Genomic DNA, 18373 nt, shown 5'->3' with positions numbered 1-18373 from the left:
TGCTCCTGTGCATAGAACATACAGCACAAAGGTTGTTAAAATAGCAGCATTTTTTATGTTTAATAGTGGTTCCTGGGTGCAATATGCTTGTTTGCGTTCTGTAGACATTTTGGATTGCATTTGACAATAAATTGATAAACCTTTTTAAATAGATACTGTTCGATATGTCTGTAATTTTTAATGGTAGTAAGTTAGTTTTGGCGTGTATCTTGTTATAAGAGACATCATGCTGCACAGTTTGATTGCCAGAACCTTATACAATATGAGACCCCACCCTACACATGATGTATTAACCCCTTTAGTAAAGCACATTGAGGTATGGCTAATTGACACCCATGTGTTAAGGTACTTGTTGTGGTGCTCCATCAACTCATTGTGGTCATACATTACATGAGAGGCTGTAGTTTACATGATTTTATACAAGAGCGTTATTTGATTACATTATCAGCCTCAGTATTGGTCCTCTATTGTGTAATTAAGTGAAGTCCCTGCTCCACTTCTGTTGGACTTTACTCGATTTCTAGTTATTGCTTCGTATTGCCGACCTGTTGAGATTGCACATTTATGTTACTGTGAAGAGACTGGTGTTCAATTTTTATTTTATCATGATGGTCATTCCAGTGATTTCTCCGTTTTGGTATTCTAAGCAGATCCTTAAAGTATACTAATAGGTAAACCAAAATACTGTCTTTTATTATATTCAAAAGGAGTGCATTGTATTCTCTGTTCCCACAAGAGCTGACCATACCTGGCCACAAGGATATAGTGTGGCACTCGCAGAATCCACACTTGCAGGAGAGTTTGATCAGAATCTTGATCTTGTGGTCTGGTCTTTTCATGGACCTGGAGTTTACTAAAACCTGCTGTTACGAATACCTGACTTATTCAGCTTTGACGAAACTATGCACAGACATTTTTAGTCGATGTTCTACATGATGACCTATTGTTTTTATGGTTACTGACAACTGTAATGTTTTCCATGGGACAGCGGTATGCCTTCTGTTGGGCACTATTCTGTTATTGGAAAATTACCCTTGATCCATAATGAAGCGTTACCTGGGGTTTTGTTCTTACCCTGTACAGTCTGTCTGTATTGCAGCCATATTGCCTATATTCCTCTGAGCCTTTCCAGACTCCTACCTGCCTGCCTGCCTACCTGCCTGCTTATTCTCTGCCTGCTTGCTTCTGACACAACTTCTGCTTTTTCATTTTGTATGCATGCTGAACCCATGGGGCGAATGCCTGCTGAACACATGCAATGTCCTACAACCCTCCTTGTGTTCTGTCGTTTGTCTTTCTCCAATGATAAAGAGTTGATCTTCGGAATCAAAGAACAGTGACAGGTTAAAGATGGTTATGTTGTTTGTGCATCTAGGGAATACCACAAGGGGTTAGTAGCAGTCACCCCACAGTTGAGTAGTTAGAAGTGCCCTCTGATGCCAGCCACAAGAAATACAATAGTGGACCAGCCACAGCATCACATTTATCTGGGTGAAACATTTTTATTAATAAAAAAGGGGTTTAATTAAAACACTATAATCCTCCAGTCAATATTTGTGTATTAATGTGTTTATTTAAATCACGAGTAAAAACATATATGTTTTTAATTTTTCAAAATGACAATCACGGTGCATGTTCAGTACAGTCTATCTAGGCAGTGTTTATTGTGTAATTATCCAATAGGGCTGGTCAAACTCAGTCCTGTGGGCAAAATGTGGTCCTTTCAGCTTTCTGAATCTAGCCTTTGACCTCTGATCCTATGTAGAATCATCATCGTCATCATCTTCTTTATAGTGGCAGAATCATGCAGAGCCATACCCCTACAGAGTTTGATTTATATAGACTGAAATTCAGAACCAGACAGCCACAGCATCTGTGTAATCTCTTTTGTATGTAACTTTGTATTGATTGGCCAGATCGATCATTCCATTACATGGATAAACACAAACAGCTAAAGCTCAGATTTTTTTTTTTTTTTTTTTTTTTTTTTTTCATTCACCATTATTACAGTTGTGCCAGTTGTAAGCTCCAGCATATTCTCATTTTTGTAATTTCAACATCATTGAGTAGGTGTCAAAAGATGCCCTGGCCTTTTATTTTCCAACTGCAAATCTTAAAGGTTTACTAAACAACAAACATGTTGTTCCTCCGCTACTACCAAGTAAAACTGTCTACAAAAGCACTCTTTAGCTAAATACTAAGGGACTTCTGAGAAAGCTGTTCTGCTATAAATACCTTAATTGTACCTTATAACCTGTTTTATAAGAAATTATATTTGTCAAAGATGAACCCTCCCCCCCCCCCCCCCCCCCCCCAAACTACAAACTAAAAAAGTTGTTTAGTCATAATCCAGCCCTGTATCATTTACAGCAGCCCCAGCGTTTGACCATGATTACTCCCTGCCCAGCATTTCAAAATGGCAGACATCAGTGAATGGTATTGGTATTATTTATTTATGTATTTACTTGTCTATCTGTCTATGTTATTTTACATAAATACATTTCTTACTAGAGAGAGAGTGTTTATCCTTTAAAGTCAAGTAAGGATTTGCAGTAAGAACTGAAAATTCAAGTTGTTCTTTAAACACTGCGGCAGCATTCCTTTTGCTTTGGCAAAAGTTGAAAAAAATAAACAACAAAAAAACAAGAACAATTATGTTGTAAGGAAATTCAGAACAGTGCTTACTTTAATAATTTAGGAAGGTTTTTTATTTATTTATTTATTTATTTATTTTATTTCCCATTTGATGTGAATTTTAATTATTATTTTTTTTATTTAGCAGTAGTCTGCAGAACAGTGTACTCTAGGACTAACTGGCGTTGCATTGCTGAGCTGAATGAACATTTTGCCACTGAAAAGGAATTCTACCTCAAAAGTTGGGATGGATGGATGGGAGTTCTGGTTTACAGTCCTAGATCACTCAAGGGCTTGTGTGGGTGATGCAGGGGTATAAAAGGGTTCACTCACAGCTAACCGTTCTCCCGCAACTCAGCAGCCACCTTAAGTGTGGTGTAGTACTGTCCAGGTGCAATGTAACAGATGCAGACACCTGAAATACCATATTCAGAGTTGTTTCTTCACCAGAAGGCACAGTCAATTCTCAGCGGGCCGTTGAGCATTTTGAGAGGGTTCGCAGTGAACTTTGTTTATTGTGTACATATATTGTTTGCATACTTTAGCCAGCCTGCCTTGTAATACCCATTGTGGGTTGATTCATAGGCTGCCCTGAAGTCGTATGCATTGCTGTCATGTGACATTACCATTACACAGTAAGGGGTAAATCGTGGGTACACTTTGGTTGACTGGTGCTTATGATTCCTCCAGAGGAGATGGTTTTCTTGGTGGTGGTTTGCACTCTCTTTTTTTTTCTTTTTTTTTTTTTTCAGGACCTTGTGTACTGTACTGTACCTTATTTTATTAACATGGGAATTTTCTGCCACAATTTTCTTCTGTTGAATATCAAGCTTTACTGTGAGTTAGACATAACCCAACAGGTCCCAAGCTTAGGTGTGACTAATTCAGCTCATTATAGTCCTGAAGTGGTGCTGGTTCTGGGGGGTACAGGCCCATTCCCAGCACTGCCGCTCTGAAGTACTGTTTTCTCCAGTGGTCTATATCGTGTGTGTCTCTCTGTGTTTGCTCTGTCAGAGCGTAGTCAGGACAGTGTGGTGGTGATGCTCTCCGACTCCAACTCCACACAGGACCTCTTCACCGACCCCACCAGCTCCCAGGACAGCAGCCGCAAGGTGCACTCTGGGAAGGGTAGCGCCTCCTCGTCTGAGAACACCACCCCATCGAAGGAGGGGCAAAGCAGGGCAGAGGAAGCGGGTAAGAGGCCGGGAGCTTTGATCCTCTATACAGTGTCAAGGTGTAGCACATCCCACATTTAATATAACATTATTGTATTGGTGCTGCATGAAAAGTTGTGACTTCAGTCATGTGAAACTAAAACTAAAATGTTCAATATGTTTGTGGTGATAATAATTAGACAGTTGTAACACCTGTAATAAAACCTATATCATATTGAAACTATTGCACAGTATTAAGTGAAAGATTAGAAGAGAATGTGAAACACCTGCAGGAACATTGTCACGTCTCAACGCCTGTAAGGTAAATAAATTGTTCTGGTAGTTCAGGTCACCGTTTGGTTTTAAAGTTAGATCTGTTTTTACGCAGGTGAACATGTAACATTTTTAATGGCTTTTTAGTATTTTTTAAAGGGGGATTGGAAGAGAAAAGTGAAGACAGACCTACAGATCTCCTTCAGCAGAACACAGTTGATATATTGGACGTGTTGGATGCCCTCTCTCAAGAGTTGGGAGAAATGCCGACCCACAAACTCCCAGCTGAGCCGGCACTGCCTGCTGTACCAGCCACCCCCACCAAGACCCCTGCCCTGGCCAGCATGACCGGTGTGACCCCGGGCAGCGAGGCCAGGAAGAAGCTGGACCTGTCGGGTGACGTGACCGATGTGCCGCAGAGCCTGCCGGAGGAGCGGGGGGAGCAGCGGCGCCTCCTCACTGACATGTGCACCGGAGCCCTGTTCCTGTGCCTCAGCCGCTTCCCACAGCACTACAAGAGCCTGTACCGCCTGGCTTACCTCTACGCCAACCGCAAGACCTGCCAGGTACATTTTTAAAAAGACGCTTAGAGTAGGTAAGATCTGTGATACTCGCAAGGGAGTCTGTTGTCTCCAAGTACAAAGGATGCATCCTTGCGTTCTAGCTATTGTGATAAGTGTTTTTGTCATTCTTCGTTTTAAGGTCCTGTTTTTTCTAATAAAAGCTAGTCGGTGACGTACCCTCTCCCGCTCCGAGTTTGACAACCAGATCACTCATTCGACGACAGATTGCTATGCAGTCCATACTCTCTCTATGATAGCTTATCACAACTGTACCATTTCATTTATTTTTTTTTTTAATTTCTTTTATAATCCCAATGAAAGTGAATGCCAGAGAAATTCCACAGATAATATAATAATCCATACAATATGGTAATCTTTGTTTAAAAATAAATTATACATTTCTGCTAATGCATAATCTGACATATGTTCTGAAGTGTGTTTTGTAGTATTGCTTTTTGCAGATTCTGTTCATGATTTAAGTGTTAAGAGCTGTGGATGCTGTAAAAGCAGTGCCGTGCACAGAGCAGCCAGAAGCACAGCTTGGTGGGGTTGTGTTATTGACGAGTGCGTGGGTGTCTGATCTGCCTCGTCATCCTGCTCTCTGTGTTTGCTACAGCCAACCCTGCATCTGCATGTTATATTGTGCTCCAATACTGATGATTTTGGAGAACAAACCCCCTTAAGGCAGACAGACGTGCATCACTAAATCCAGTTCTGATTGTATGGCAACGTTAATGTGTGATTCTCGTAATTACATAGGATTACATTTTTCACCGTCTGTTATCCACGAGGTATGCCAGGCATAACACATATTCATACACTTGGCATCATGACCTCTTTAGGTTAGTGCTACGGATGAAGAATGATAGGAATCTATGCAATGTTTTAAAATGTAAGCTTCATTAAAACTACAAAAGCTGAAGATTCTTTTTTTTTTTTTTTTTAATGGGGCATTTCTATTCTCTGTGTTCCAGGAATGAAAACCCCAGCTTGTTATTGTCCTGTATTGTATTGTTTGAGGCTGATATATAATTTATATGGATAAATTGTCTTCATGTCTATACTGCAAAGGCGGCGGAGAGAAACATTTTAGAATTGTAAAAACTGAGAAGTCTTTTTAGCTGCATTTTAGCACACAGAGTACCTGAGAGCTTCAATCAAATCGGTATGTGTTTAAATAGACGCTATTACATCAAGCCCCTATATTTCTGTTTCCCCATCAAATCCAAATCTACATGGATTGCGCTATATGTGGAGCGGTAAAGCATCCATTCGGTTTTTAGGGATCTCAATATATCTGCTGTCCCATTTATTAGTTGGAGGGTTTTCAATGTTGAACAGACTATACCAAGAGGTTTCAAGCCACGCTGCATTTTAATATGCTGAACATATCAAATGTGTACCTTGTTAAACTGAAGCAGTGCAGCAGTGTCCTTATTAAGACGTGTGAAGTTGAGAATGTAATCTTGTGTAACTGGGACGTCTGTTATAAACCAGGGAATGAAACTGGTCCTGTATAGTCTATGCTGATAAACAGTGTTTACATGTCACTGAGAATGTTGGTTCTGCATTCGATTTGCATGGGAATCTTGTGTGTAATTAGTTAAAGCACTGGCAAACAGCTGGCTTCTGTCACAGTCTGATCTGTGCTTTACTTCTCGCTCCAATTAAAAGGATCTCGGCTTTGCTGCCTGTCAATTACATGTCTAAAGTGCTAGTTCACAAAAAAAAAAGTGTGTTTTTAATGCGTTGGACTTCTTTTCCTTGTAGCACAGGTGTTGCATACCAGGGCATGTATTTATAGCTGTAGTGAAACCAGGCTTACAAAACATTCAAGGTTATTATACAATGCTCGAATGTATAGGATTTGACAACCTCACTCAACCAACACATGTTTTGAAATACATTTTGTATTCTAAACCGTTTAATCAGCATTGCGGTTAACTAAACACACACACACACACACACACACACACACACACACACACTAAACCTCATGCATATAAAATACATTTGCTTCCATTTATGCAAAACTTGATATCATATGCAAATAAATAATCCTTTGAAACTGAAGCAATTGGGGCATGTTTATGTGGTTTGAATGTTGTGTGTGTGTCAGGCTAAAGAACCTCAAAGCTGCACTCGTATGAATAGGTCTCTCTTACTGGAAATGTAAAGCATGCAATTACCCCATAGAACAAAAGTGTGCTGAAGCCATGTATTGTAACCCTTGTCATTGTGTGCTGAAGCAATGTATTGTAACCCTTGTCATTGTGTGCTGAAGCAATGTATTGTAACCCTTGTCATTGTGTGTCGCATTGTGATTCATATTGTGTCATGTACACACAAGTGACAATATGGTCTAAACAGTATTCAGCTTTTCTCAGTGTGTGTGATTATCTCAAATCTATTCATAGTTGTCTCACAGGGTGTGATTTTAATTATGAGCTGATAACATGTTCTACAAAATACAGTTACTGTACAAAGCCATGAAAGACAGAAAGGGGGTTTCATAGCTATTATGAAATAATTTCATAAATCTTACCTGTCCTGCATCTCCGTTCTCTATCTAAAATGTGCAGTTTTGAAAGAAGCACGTGTTTTTATACAGCATTTTAGCATTTTTAAAAAAAAAAAAATTTTAAGTTTAAAATGTATATATTTGAAGAGCTCAGTATGCGTGCCTTACATTCTGGTAGTCTGTTTACCCTTGTACTTCCTAGGTCACTGCAGCAGTACAAAGTGTATTGGGGTCGACTCGCAAAACAATAAACAGCAATAAACTTTTGAACTTCTAAAATACCAGTTCTACAGCCTTTCTACTCCTGAGGTTGCATTTAGAAAGAATGCAGTTCACTCAACTACTGCCAAGCCTGAAGCAGGATTCCTTTGCACGAAACAACTGTTACAGAGCAACTGGCTGCCTTTTCTTCTTCTTAGTGTGTTTTTCTTTGTTTGGTGGTATCAAAGTTATTTTGATCCAATAAGCATCTCCTATTCAGCAGTTTCATTTCACCGCTGCTGTACAACTGGATTAGCTATAGGTAGAACCCATTGAGTTCACAACCTTCACACTTGGCATTCCACAGTGAATTTGACTGTCAAAAAAAAGACTTCTTCATCCATCAGACAGGTATTTGAGATGCTGTCATCAGTACTGGACTTGCTGGTTGTGTTCTTAGAGTTGTGGGTTGATTTAGTAGGAGACAGCTTTAGGTAGCAATTTAATTAGAACAAATACACTAGCAACATCTTTGAAAATGCCTATAATGAAAAACTTAAATATGTGATGATAAAAAGGTTTTACAAAACACACAGTCACCTGTTTTTTATACCTTCTTCAAGCACTCTGCTGTGTATCTGGTCAAGTAAACAGGTTGTTTTGTATTTAGAAAAATCAGTAGATTCCTTAACCTCTCAAACAGAGCTGCTACGTCCACTCTCCATCGCCCCCAAGTCATCTTAATTGAGATCCCGAAACCTGCTGCGTTATCACAACAAGTTTGTTATCTGTTCCTTCCAGGCGCGCATCTTGTACCCTGAAGGTTATAATACAGACACACAATGAAATATGAGGAAGCTCGCATCAAAGCTAGGGGTAACAGGATGGCAGTGTTTATTCTTCACAGCTGGCAGCTAGGCTTTGTTTGATCAATAATATTTTTCCAGGTGGGTTCTGCTTTTAATATTTAAAAATAAAATATCCGGATGGGGGATAATTAAAAAAAAAAAAACATCTGGTTATTCTTAGTTCTGGCTATGGCAACCAAATCTAAACTTGGCAACAGAGCCTAAACAAGTGTGTCTGCCTGTGTGTGATTGTTCAGGGGTGTTTAAAGAGAAGGCCATCGGCACGCAACAATACATGAAGTGAGGAAACGCTGGCACTGCCTCTTAAGTGTTGCTGGAATTCCCTTTTTAAACAAACCTAATCTGATGACATGTCCATCAAAACTGCCAGAGAGGCAACACTCGGAAGTCAATGAGGGGCCCCGATGCAGCTTTGCAAACTGCGTATGGCATGGCTGTTTTATAGAACTCCATTATTTATAACAGAGCAATAGCAGGTAAACCGTTCTATCCAAGGTAATGCCAGCCTTCTGGTAAAGTGGTCCACATGGTTTTGGAAGTTGGCTTAAAGGCACACTTGAGACATGGTCCTATATTAAAATACAGCTTGCGTGTTGTGATGAAATGTGGTCTGTGATGAAAAGCAACTGTACAGAAAGTTGCCCCTAGGGAAACTATAAAATATTCTAATTATACAGAAAAATAAATAAATACAAGAAATGTGTGTGTATTGTATACAGACGTGCTCAAATTTGTTGGTACCCCTCCACAAAAAACGAAGAATGCACAATTTTCTCTGAAATAACTTGAAACTGACAAAAGTAATTGGCATCCACCATTGTTTATTCCATATTTAATAGAAATCAGACTTTGCTTTTGATTTTTTATTCAACATAATATTGTAAATAAGAAAACAAATGAAAATGGCATGGACAAAAATGATGGGACCGCTAACCTAATATTTTGTTGCACAACCTTTAGAGGCAATCACTGCAATCAAACGTTTTCTGTAGCTCTCAATGAGACTTCTGCACCTGTTAACAGGTAGTTTGGCCCACTCTTCCTGTGCAAACTACTCCAGCTGTCTGAGGTTTGATGGGTGCCTTCTCCATACTGCAAGTTTCAGCTCTTTCCATAGATGTTCGATAGGATTCAGATCAGGACTCATAGAAGGCCACTTCAGAATAGTCCAATGTTTTGTTCTTATCCATTCTTGGGTGCTTTTAGCTGTGTGTTTTGGGTCATTATCCTGTTGGAGGACCCATGACCTGCAACTGAGACAGAGCTTTCTGACACTGGCAGTACTTTTCGCTCCAGAATGCCTTGATTGTCTTGAGATTTCATTGTGCCCTGCACAGATTCAAGGCACCCTGTGCCAGGCGCAGCAAAGCAGCCCCAATTTCTTTGAAAGCTTCATTTTTTCGTCTGTGAACATAGAGCTGATGTGACTTGCCAAAAAGCTCCAGTTTTGACTCATCTGTCCAAAGGACATTCTCCCAGAAGGATTGTGGCTTGTCAATATGCATTTTAGCAAATTCCAGTCTGGCTTTTTTATGTTTTTCTTTCAAAAGTGGAGTCCTCCTGGGTCTTCTTCCATGGAGCCCACTTTCGCTCAAAAAGCGACGGATGATGCGATCAGAAACTGACGTACCTTCACCTTGGAGGTTCAGCTTGTATCTCTTTGGCAGTTATCCTTGGTTCTTTTTCTACCATTCGCACTATCCTTCTGTTCACTTTGGAGTCGATTTTCCTCTTGCGGCCATGCCCAGGGAGGTTGGCTACAGTTCCATGGACCTTAAACTTCTTAATAATATTTGCAACTTTTGTCACAGGAACATCAAGCTGCTTGGAGATGGTCGTGTAGCCTTTACCTTTACCATGCTTGTCTATTATTTTCTTTCTGATCTCCTCAGACAACTCTCTCCTTTGATTTCTCTGGTCCATGTTCAGTGTGGCGCACACAATGATACCAAACAGCACAGTGACTACTTTTCTCCATTTAAATAGGCTGAATGACTGATTACAAGATTGGAGACATGTGTGATACTAATTAAAGAAACTAAATAGTTTGAAATATCACTATAATCCAATTATTTATTATCTTTTCTAAGGGGTACCAACAAATGTGTCCAGGCCATTTTAGAATATCTTTGTAGAATAAGCAATAATTCATCTCTTTTCACAGCTTCTTTGCTTTATTCTATGACACAGGCATGCAAGTATATATGATAAAATAGCTTTTAATTTCATCACTTTTCAGGAGGAATGAAGCATTATTTCAATGAGCTATAAGGGTACCAACAAATTTGAGCATGTCTATATATATATATATATATATATATATATATATATATATATATATATATATATATATATATATATATATATATTAGTTTAGTTAGTAGTTATCTTTGACAGTACTTGAGCAGTCTGCAGTTGTGAGTGGAGTTATCTCTCCTAGTCCTGTATTAAAGTCTTTACAAACTGGATTAAATAAATTGACCATCAGTTTACTTATATTTAATGTTTACACAAAATTCTTTAGATCTCACCCACTAAATGAATACAGTGTGTTATTGATTTGCTTTATTGTGACTTGGGACAGTTTGTTTTAGTACATTCTGTATTGCATACCAAGTGGGGAACACTATTAGCAGTGCTGAGTTTAATTACTCTGTTTCTGAATGTTTGTTTTACTTTTATGATTGTGTTTTTGGTTGGTCCTGTAGATAGTGATTCTGCCAAATTCACAAAAGCACAAAGTGTAAATCAGGACTCTCCAACCCTGGTCCTGGAGAGCCTCAATCCTGCAGGTTTTATAGATGCCTTTACATCATCAATGGCTAAAGATCTGGAGCACCTGTTAATCTTGACTAATTAAGACAAACATTGGCGCAATTAATTTAGAGCTCAGATTAAAGGAAAACCAGAAAACCATTTAGCTCTCTAGGACCAGGGTTGGAACCCCCTGATGTAAACAGTAACTTTTAGTTAATGCACTCAGTGGACATATATACGGAAACACAAAAGCACCCCTTTTAAACTATTTTTTGAACTCCTACCACGGGAGATAAAGTGGCACATATTTCTTATTAGATAATCGATTGTTCTCAGATAAGTCTCTTTTTTAAATTGTGGTACCGTTTCCATTTAAAAGTTGCAGCCTGCACCCATGCACATGTTGTTTTTTTTCTTACCAGTACTTCTCAGTTTCTATCACTGTGGTGTTGGGGCTGTTGTACACCTGCAGTGTTTTTTGAACCAGGCAATTTTAACTCCCACGGAGTGTCTCTGCACAGTAGACGCTGCTAACAGCGTGGATCACAAATCCTCAGGTTAACAAGAAGCTTGCAGTGTATGCAACAGTCAAAGATGCTGGGTTCCATTTTGAAACTATGTGTTTGTTTACAAACAGAAAGCACATTCTAGAACAAACAAGAAATCCCAGTGGCTTACAGTACCTGCACTTTGATAGCATGGATAAGTACATGAGCCTACCAGTAAATACCCATTTCAAAAGGGGATTATAATAATCTTGCTGAAACGAATTGCACACTGTGCAGTCTGTGCTACATGCAGCTTGCTAACTGTCTGATTTTCCTTTTTTTGTGATTGAATCTATAAATTTGTGGCATAACACAGTACATGGTGTTTAGTGCCCCCTTGGACAGCCAGGGTCATACCGATTTAACATTTTTCTAGAGGCAACTTTAATTCAGAAGTAGAAGACCATGTTTTTTTGTTTTTTTTTTAATTCTGTATTTATATTTGAATGAATGCAAGATAGATTCCAAAACAAAGTTACTCAATGCTAGATTTCTTATCACTTGGTGTTTGTGTGTGTGAGGGTGTGTTTAGCCCTACTTCATTCAAGTTTCTGCTGCAGTAGTTTGGAAGGAAAATGGACAGTTTGCCAAAATGTATTCCAAACACAATGAAATGTATCATTATTCACTTACATTATGGCTCTGTTGTATTATCTATGCTACATGCTACTCAATCATTCAAGTAATTTACACGTTTGTCACAATGTAACTGTAGCTTTAAACAACGTCTTTTCTTTTTCATATTTTGTTCTAGGCGAAACGCTATTCACTACTCCCATGGGTCTCTCTCCGCACACGCTCCCTGATTTATATTTTGTGTTTCCACAGAACCTGCAGTGGGCCCGAGACGTGTTGCTAGGAAGCAGTGTTCCATGGCAACAGCTGAAGCACATGCCAGCGCAAGGACTTTTCTGTGAGAGAAATAAGACTAATTTGTTCAATGTAAGTGACATTATTACATATATATGAGTATAATACTAAACAATTTTGTTTACCTGGTCCACATTATCTGTATAATGGAAAACCACTGATGGGATTCAGTGACTGGCGATTTTGATACTGCACAGTACTCCCCTCTGTTATGAAGTCTGTCAGTTTTTGGAATTGGAGTGGAAAGAACCATTAACCTGCTTGCTCCTTCATAACACAAGCCCCCCTTCCCTCCTCCCCTCTCCCTTTTGGATACCCTGTTTACACATGCTTGCAGGTCTCAAGTGTAGGCCTGTCAGATGTCATTACTGGAACCTGATTGTTAGTTATTCAGAAATGACCCCAGTCAGGCAGGCTTATCTTTAGCAGTAGAGTTCCTGGTTTTTAGTTACAAAGTAGGGACCTGTTTTAATTTCTGGCGCTTGTTTAACACTTTTTCATACTGTACACAAGTGTATATTTTACCATCAACTACAACTGCAATATTGACTTTGCACTTTGAAACGTCACTGCTACACACAGCTGACTGACACACACACAGCCCGTCTCTCTTAAAGGGGAACGCACCAAAAGGCTGATTGCTATAACGCTGTCTTTCTGTTTCCATCACGGACGCTGCACTAGCTACCAGTACCATTACTCTTGTAGCCTAATTAATATTTTATTTATTTATTTATTTATTTATTTATTTATTTATTTATTTATTTAGCAAGGCGGTTAATTGATCAGGGCAGTTATGTGACGGTTGGTCTGATGTGCGACGTTCCACTGTGTAGTCAGCCTTGCCTTACTAAAGCGAGGACTTTTGTCCCGTTTTAGCACTGAAATTCACGTAAAGACAAAAACAAAGCAGTGGTAAAGATGATGCTAAACCTTTAAAGTGAGAGCAGTTGCTATGATTGTGGCTACTCTGTGTTCCCAAGTTATTCCTGTGTTTTGACTAGTGCAGAACCTATATATGCTTTTAGCCAGTCCGTAGCTTCTGAAGTGGGCGGGGCAGGAATCTGACTTGTAAATGAGAGGTGGTGTTTAGTCTGTGGAGAGATCAGAAGCTTGATTGATCTCAAACTTGGTTACAAGAAGAAGAAAAAAAAAAAAGGATGGGTCTAAAATCGAACGGGGGGGGGGGGGAGAAACTGGTGAATGCCATCAATACCTTCTCAGGTAATTTGAATGCTGCGTGTTAATGGAAATCCCTTTTTGAGATGATTACAGGAAAGGAGAGCACAGCAGTTCTTCACAGAGTGATCGCTCATTGTACAGCACAGCTCATGCGTGAAACAGGAACTGTTTCTGATTAGTCAGAAAAACTAAATCAAGGTTTGCATTAGACCACATTAGCAACCGTTTAAAGAGGCACTGCTGGGTGTCTGCTGGAGGCTGTCGTTCTTTTAACAATTTGACAGAGATGATTAGCCCTTTCTGTACGGCATGTTGTACCGAAAAGACTACTTGCTGATGGTAAACATTTTAAACCCTTGTGCAAAGAGTACAGAGTCAGTGTAAAATAAGACTTGCCTATTTGCTTATGATAGGCATCTACACAGTACAACAGATAGAACAAACTGAAATACTGTGTGTAATAAATACTGTTTGCAGTATATTCTGTGTATTTTAATAAAAACAAGTTTAATAAAAAATACAATTGAGCATCAGAAGACAGTGTAGCAATATGATGTTAGAAATCAGAGGGCGAATGGTGAGCAAGAACAAATTAAAGTAGGAGAGAAAACGAGCAAATGAAAGAAACAGAAGGCATGGCTGTGGTTTCACTTTGGGAATATGGCAGCCTCCTTTGGAAAGCGCACAGCGTTACTGGAGTGTGACAGCAGACCCACTTTTAAAATGAGACATTTGAATGTTTTCTGACACTTAAGCCTAATATCTTTCAAGGAGCGCAAACAAACTGTTATGTAGTTTATTTTCTGGTCTTTTTTTTCTCCTAATTTTTGTTTTTAATAAGGCTCATTAACTCTTTTAGCACTAAGTGACTTTTCAAAAATACAATCCTATTATAACCGATAAAATAGTTTGTGTCTTGTATTGAAATAGGTCATTCAAAACGCATGCTTTTAAAGTGCCATACTCACCACCGTGTCCTCTTTACTCCACAACTATCATGACTACTGCTAACAAATTATAAATAATCATAAATATTATTCTAGTTTTGTTTTTACCTAGTGCAGTATTAAGGTGGTACACATCTTTAAGATATATCTTGCTGCTCATCCAATTTTGAAACTTGGTTCGTGCATTTCATTACAATGTAGCCCTTGCAGGAGGCTGTATCTTGGGAATTGCTTGACCAAACTGTATTAAACCTTTCATGGCCATGCATTTGTTACAAAAAGTGATTCCACATACTGGTTGCTTTCTGTATCTATAGGCAACAGTTTCCTGCTGTACCATTTTAATATAAAACCGCAATGTTATAACGATTCTTGTGTGTTTTGTTGAAACGTATGTCCTCCAGGATTCTTCTTCTTCTCCTCCTTCTCCTTCTTCTTCTTCTTCTTCTCCTTCTCCTTCTTCTTCTTCTCCTTCTCCTTCTCCTAAAATTCCAGGTGATGCAAAATTTTTGGCCATAGCTGTACAGCTAATGTATGTGATGTTTATGTGTTCAATCCCAAAGTTGAAACAGTTAAGAAATTAAACAGAATCTACTTCTGTAGTGCTGTGGTTGTCATTAGAAATGTTGTCTGTTAACTAGGGATTTCCGATAGTGGTGGCAGCCACACAACATTATTAAACCGGCTGTTCTAGCAAGTGCTTAAAGCAAAACCAGGAGGGTTTGTCGAGCAAAATTGATTTCATATAGCTGTCCTGTAATCATGCAGCCGTCTTATTTCAATTGCATGCCTGACAAATGTTCATTCGTAATTGGTATTATAGAGATCAGCACTGTGTGCTTCTATCACACTAGCGACTAGAAGACTTTTTTTTAGCTGGAGGTGTGCGCTTCATTGTCACTGCGCACTGAAGCGAGAGTAATATCTTGAATTCTTCCTTACTTGCAGGACTTTGCAAGAGCAAACAGCTGAATATGTAAGAAGCTTAATAAGATTAGTGTCATCTTAGCCTAGTCAGTTTAAAACTGTGCGTTCTTAAGTGTCTTCTGCCATGTCTTTTCAGCTTACCACAATCGCAGGTCAAATGAATGACAAATCCTTGTGATGTTAACAAATGTCTAATTGTTCCAAGCACACTGTGGCTCAGTTACATATGTGTGTGTGCATACATATGAACACCCACACTGGCACTTTTTCATGTGCTGTTCACACATAGAGCATTGACACGCCTAACATACAGCAAGATTTCTCAAGAGGGTCTTGTAATAGAAACAAACACAAGTTCAAACAAATGAGGGAATGAGGTCACGGAAACGATGTCTCAGTAACAGATAGTAGGTGTTGATTGATTCTGATGTGGACAGGTATATGGAGAATAATGGATGACAGATTGTAAGCACATCCAAGTTTGCAGGCCCCAGACCCAGGGTTGCTGCGCACTTCCATGTGTGGTTCAAGCTATGCTGAACAGCCTATAAAGGTAACAGAAGGCAGGGAGAGGTTTTGAAAGGCTAGCCTGTGAAGGGCCATGCATCAGCAGGCAGGACCAGACGCGGTGCTGGTGATGCTGCAGCTCCTGATTGCATCATTTGATTTGCCACATGAGTGTGAATGCATTCATCAGTCACTTGTGAGATTCCCATACTGGGTGAATAAAAAGAAAATTAATTAAAATTAAAAAAAAGAGTACACTTCAGCAGTTCAGAATTTGGAAGCTTTTTTGGTAGGGTAAATTCACTAGGCTCTTTTGAGAGAAAGCTTTTCAGCACAAAACTATTTATAAAACTTTTGAGCGTGACCAGATGGGAGGGAGCTGACCTGTCTGTGAAGATCAAAGGAAGTCTGCACAATATTTAATCATTTTCCGTCTGGCATTGGAGGAAACTGTGGTACAAAATGATGATTCTTAAAATAAGAAATGATGTTACAGCGGAGCCCTTCTGAAATAAGTCCGATTTAGTGATGCAATCCTTTTTTCTTGCTAGCGCTGGTTTACATCTGTATTGTTTTAATGATTTCAGTCATGGTGTTATTTCAGTTCACAGCCATTAAAATCAATTGAATAGATCCAAAGATCTTCCAAATCGCAATCTACAGGATTACATAAAACAAATAATTATAAGCCACTTAGAAAGTACATTAAGCGATAGTAAAATTTGAGGCTACATTGTTTGTTACTGCCATAAGTTTAAAATGTTTTTGAGCTGATTTCAGACCATTTTTGGTTTTTGTTTCAATTTGGTTTTGATTTAAAAGCGAGCTAACCGTGCTGTAAAAACTAAGACATGATCAGCTTTATTACAGTATTACTGGCCCCCACATCCTAATATGCAGACGTATGAAATGCAAGCAAAGAACCAAAAGATCTGTGAGATGAATTAATTTAAGGTATATTAAACAAATCCACTACATGCCAAGTATAAACTAAATCCCTTAGCCTCCCCTTTTTTGTGTTGGCCAAACTATACTGTATCCTCCAAGTCACAGAGTTAAGCTGCTATCTGCTTTGTGTAAACGAAGCTGGAATCTCAAAACAGACTTTACTGGAGAAGTTAATCAATTTAATAGAACCCTGAATTATTCTTCTGGTCATTACTAGTCATTATGTAATGTAGAATGACCAGTGTCAATTAAATCACTCACTAAATTCATCAACCTTTTGCTGGGTCCCTCTCGCTCGCTCTCTCTCTCTCTCTCGCTCTCTGTTTCTCTGTTTCTCTCTGTCTGTGTCTCTCTCTCTCTCTGTTTCTCTGTCTGTCTGTCTCTCTGCAGAGTACTGTTAATACAGTAGGTGCTCTTGAAGTTGGTAGTTTGTGGGTGAGTGTAGACTGGTCCTTTGTTTACAGAATTGCGAAGTATTTAGACTATGCACTCAAATAAGGGGGTGTCAGCAGATTTTTCTTTTTTCTACAACATAACAGGAAATAAAAAGGTGTGTGTGGTTACTGGGGCAGTTCAGTAGAACAGAAAAAAAGATAGTGTAAAAAGGAAGGAAGTGGAGACTTCAATAAGGCTATGAGCCTAGCAGAAATTGTGGGTGTAGGTGTCTCTCTCTCTCTCTCTCTCTCTCTGTAGGAATACTTGCATTCTTTCTTTTTTGTTGCAGTCAATTATTTCCTCTCTCACGTCTCTCTCACACACACACACACACACACACTCTCTCTTTCTCTTTCACGCTGTCTGTGCAGTTGTCACTCAGTCCATGCTACAGGAGAGTCAGGTGGGTTTAGCTCTGCTCTTGTGTTTGTGTATGTTTGCGTGGGGGTAGGCTGGTGGGCGGATTTCAGCTCCTTTTCGATTGGATGCCTTAAGCCTGGGGGCCGGCGTTCGTGGTATAAAAAAAAAAAAAAACAAGCAAGCTGGGGGAAGCGAGAGCGCGTGGGCGTGCAATGGATAGGTTTGAAAGGGAAAGAAGAGAAAGCAAAGCAGTCTGTCAGTGGCATGCTGTTTCTATCAGCCAAGACGCCAACGCTGTTTTTGCTGCTGCTTCTGCCTCTGCTGTTGCTGCTGTTTTCTGTGGCTTTCGCGCCTCTGTGCCTCCTTAACCCACACCAATCTAAACCCAGGGCAGAGACAAAGATTGGACGGGGAATTTAATGAGAGTTTACTGTCGTACTAATTTGATAGAAAGTCTAATAAAGGCTTGAGTGGAGTTGCTTTGCTTTGTAATGGTGAGTTGTACTTTGGTTGTTGTTTTCTGATTTTTATAAAAAAAAAAATATATAGGTTGGATTTTTTATTTTATTTGTATTTTCTTTAAACAAATTCCTTCTGTGATATTTTAACCCCTATTTAAACCTCTGTGTGCATGCAAGGATTAACGAAGTACTGCTGTAGTGTACATAATATTTGTT

The 18373-nt window shown here is 39.2% G+C and overlaps 1 protein-coding gene across 10 annotated transcripts in view; it reads left to right on the top strand.

Moving 5' to 3' along the window:
- The window catches only part of LOC117428033 (calcineurin-binding protein cabin-1-like), a 74645-nt gene that overhangs the window by 25762 nt on the left and 30510 nt on the right, over positions 1-18373 (top strand). For 6 of the 10 annotated variants that reach the window (XM_058994630.1, XM_058994632.1, XM_058994637.1 and 3 more), the window contains 4 exons: positions 2371-2436; positions 3649-3828; positions 4209-4627; positions 12349-12462. In XM_058994630.1, the coding sequence (XP_058850613.1) occupies positions 2371-2436; positions 3649-3828; positions 4209-4627; positions 12349-12462 (779 nt within the window). The remainder of the gene's footprint in view (positions 1-2370; positions 2437-3648; positions 3829-4208; positions 4628-12348; positions 12463-18373) is intronic. The other 4 variants (XM_058994638.1, XM_058994634.1, XM_058994639.1 and 1 more) reach the window with 1 other exon arrangement.

This window comes from Acipenser ruthenus, chromosome 21 (assembly GCF_902713425.1).
Source record: "Acipenser ruthenus chromosome 21, fAciRut3.2 maternal haplotype, whole genome shotgun sequence".
NCBI lineage: Eukaryota > Metazoa > Chordata > Actinopteri > Acipenseriformes > Acipenseridae > Acipenser > Acipenser ruthenus.
This window is presented reverse-complemented; position numbering and strand designations above follow the sequence as displayed.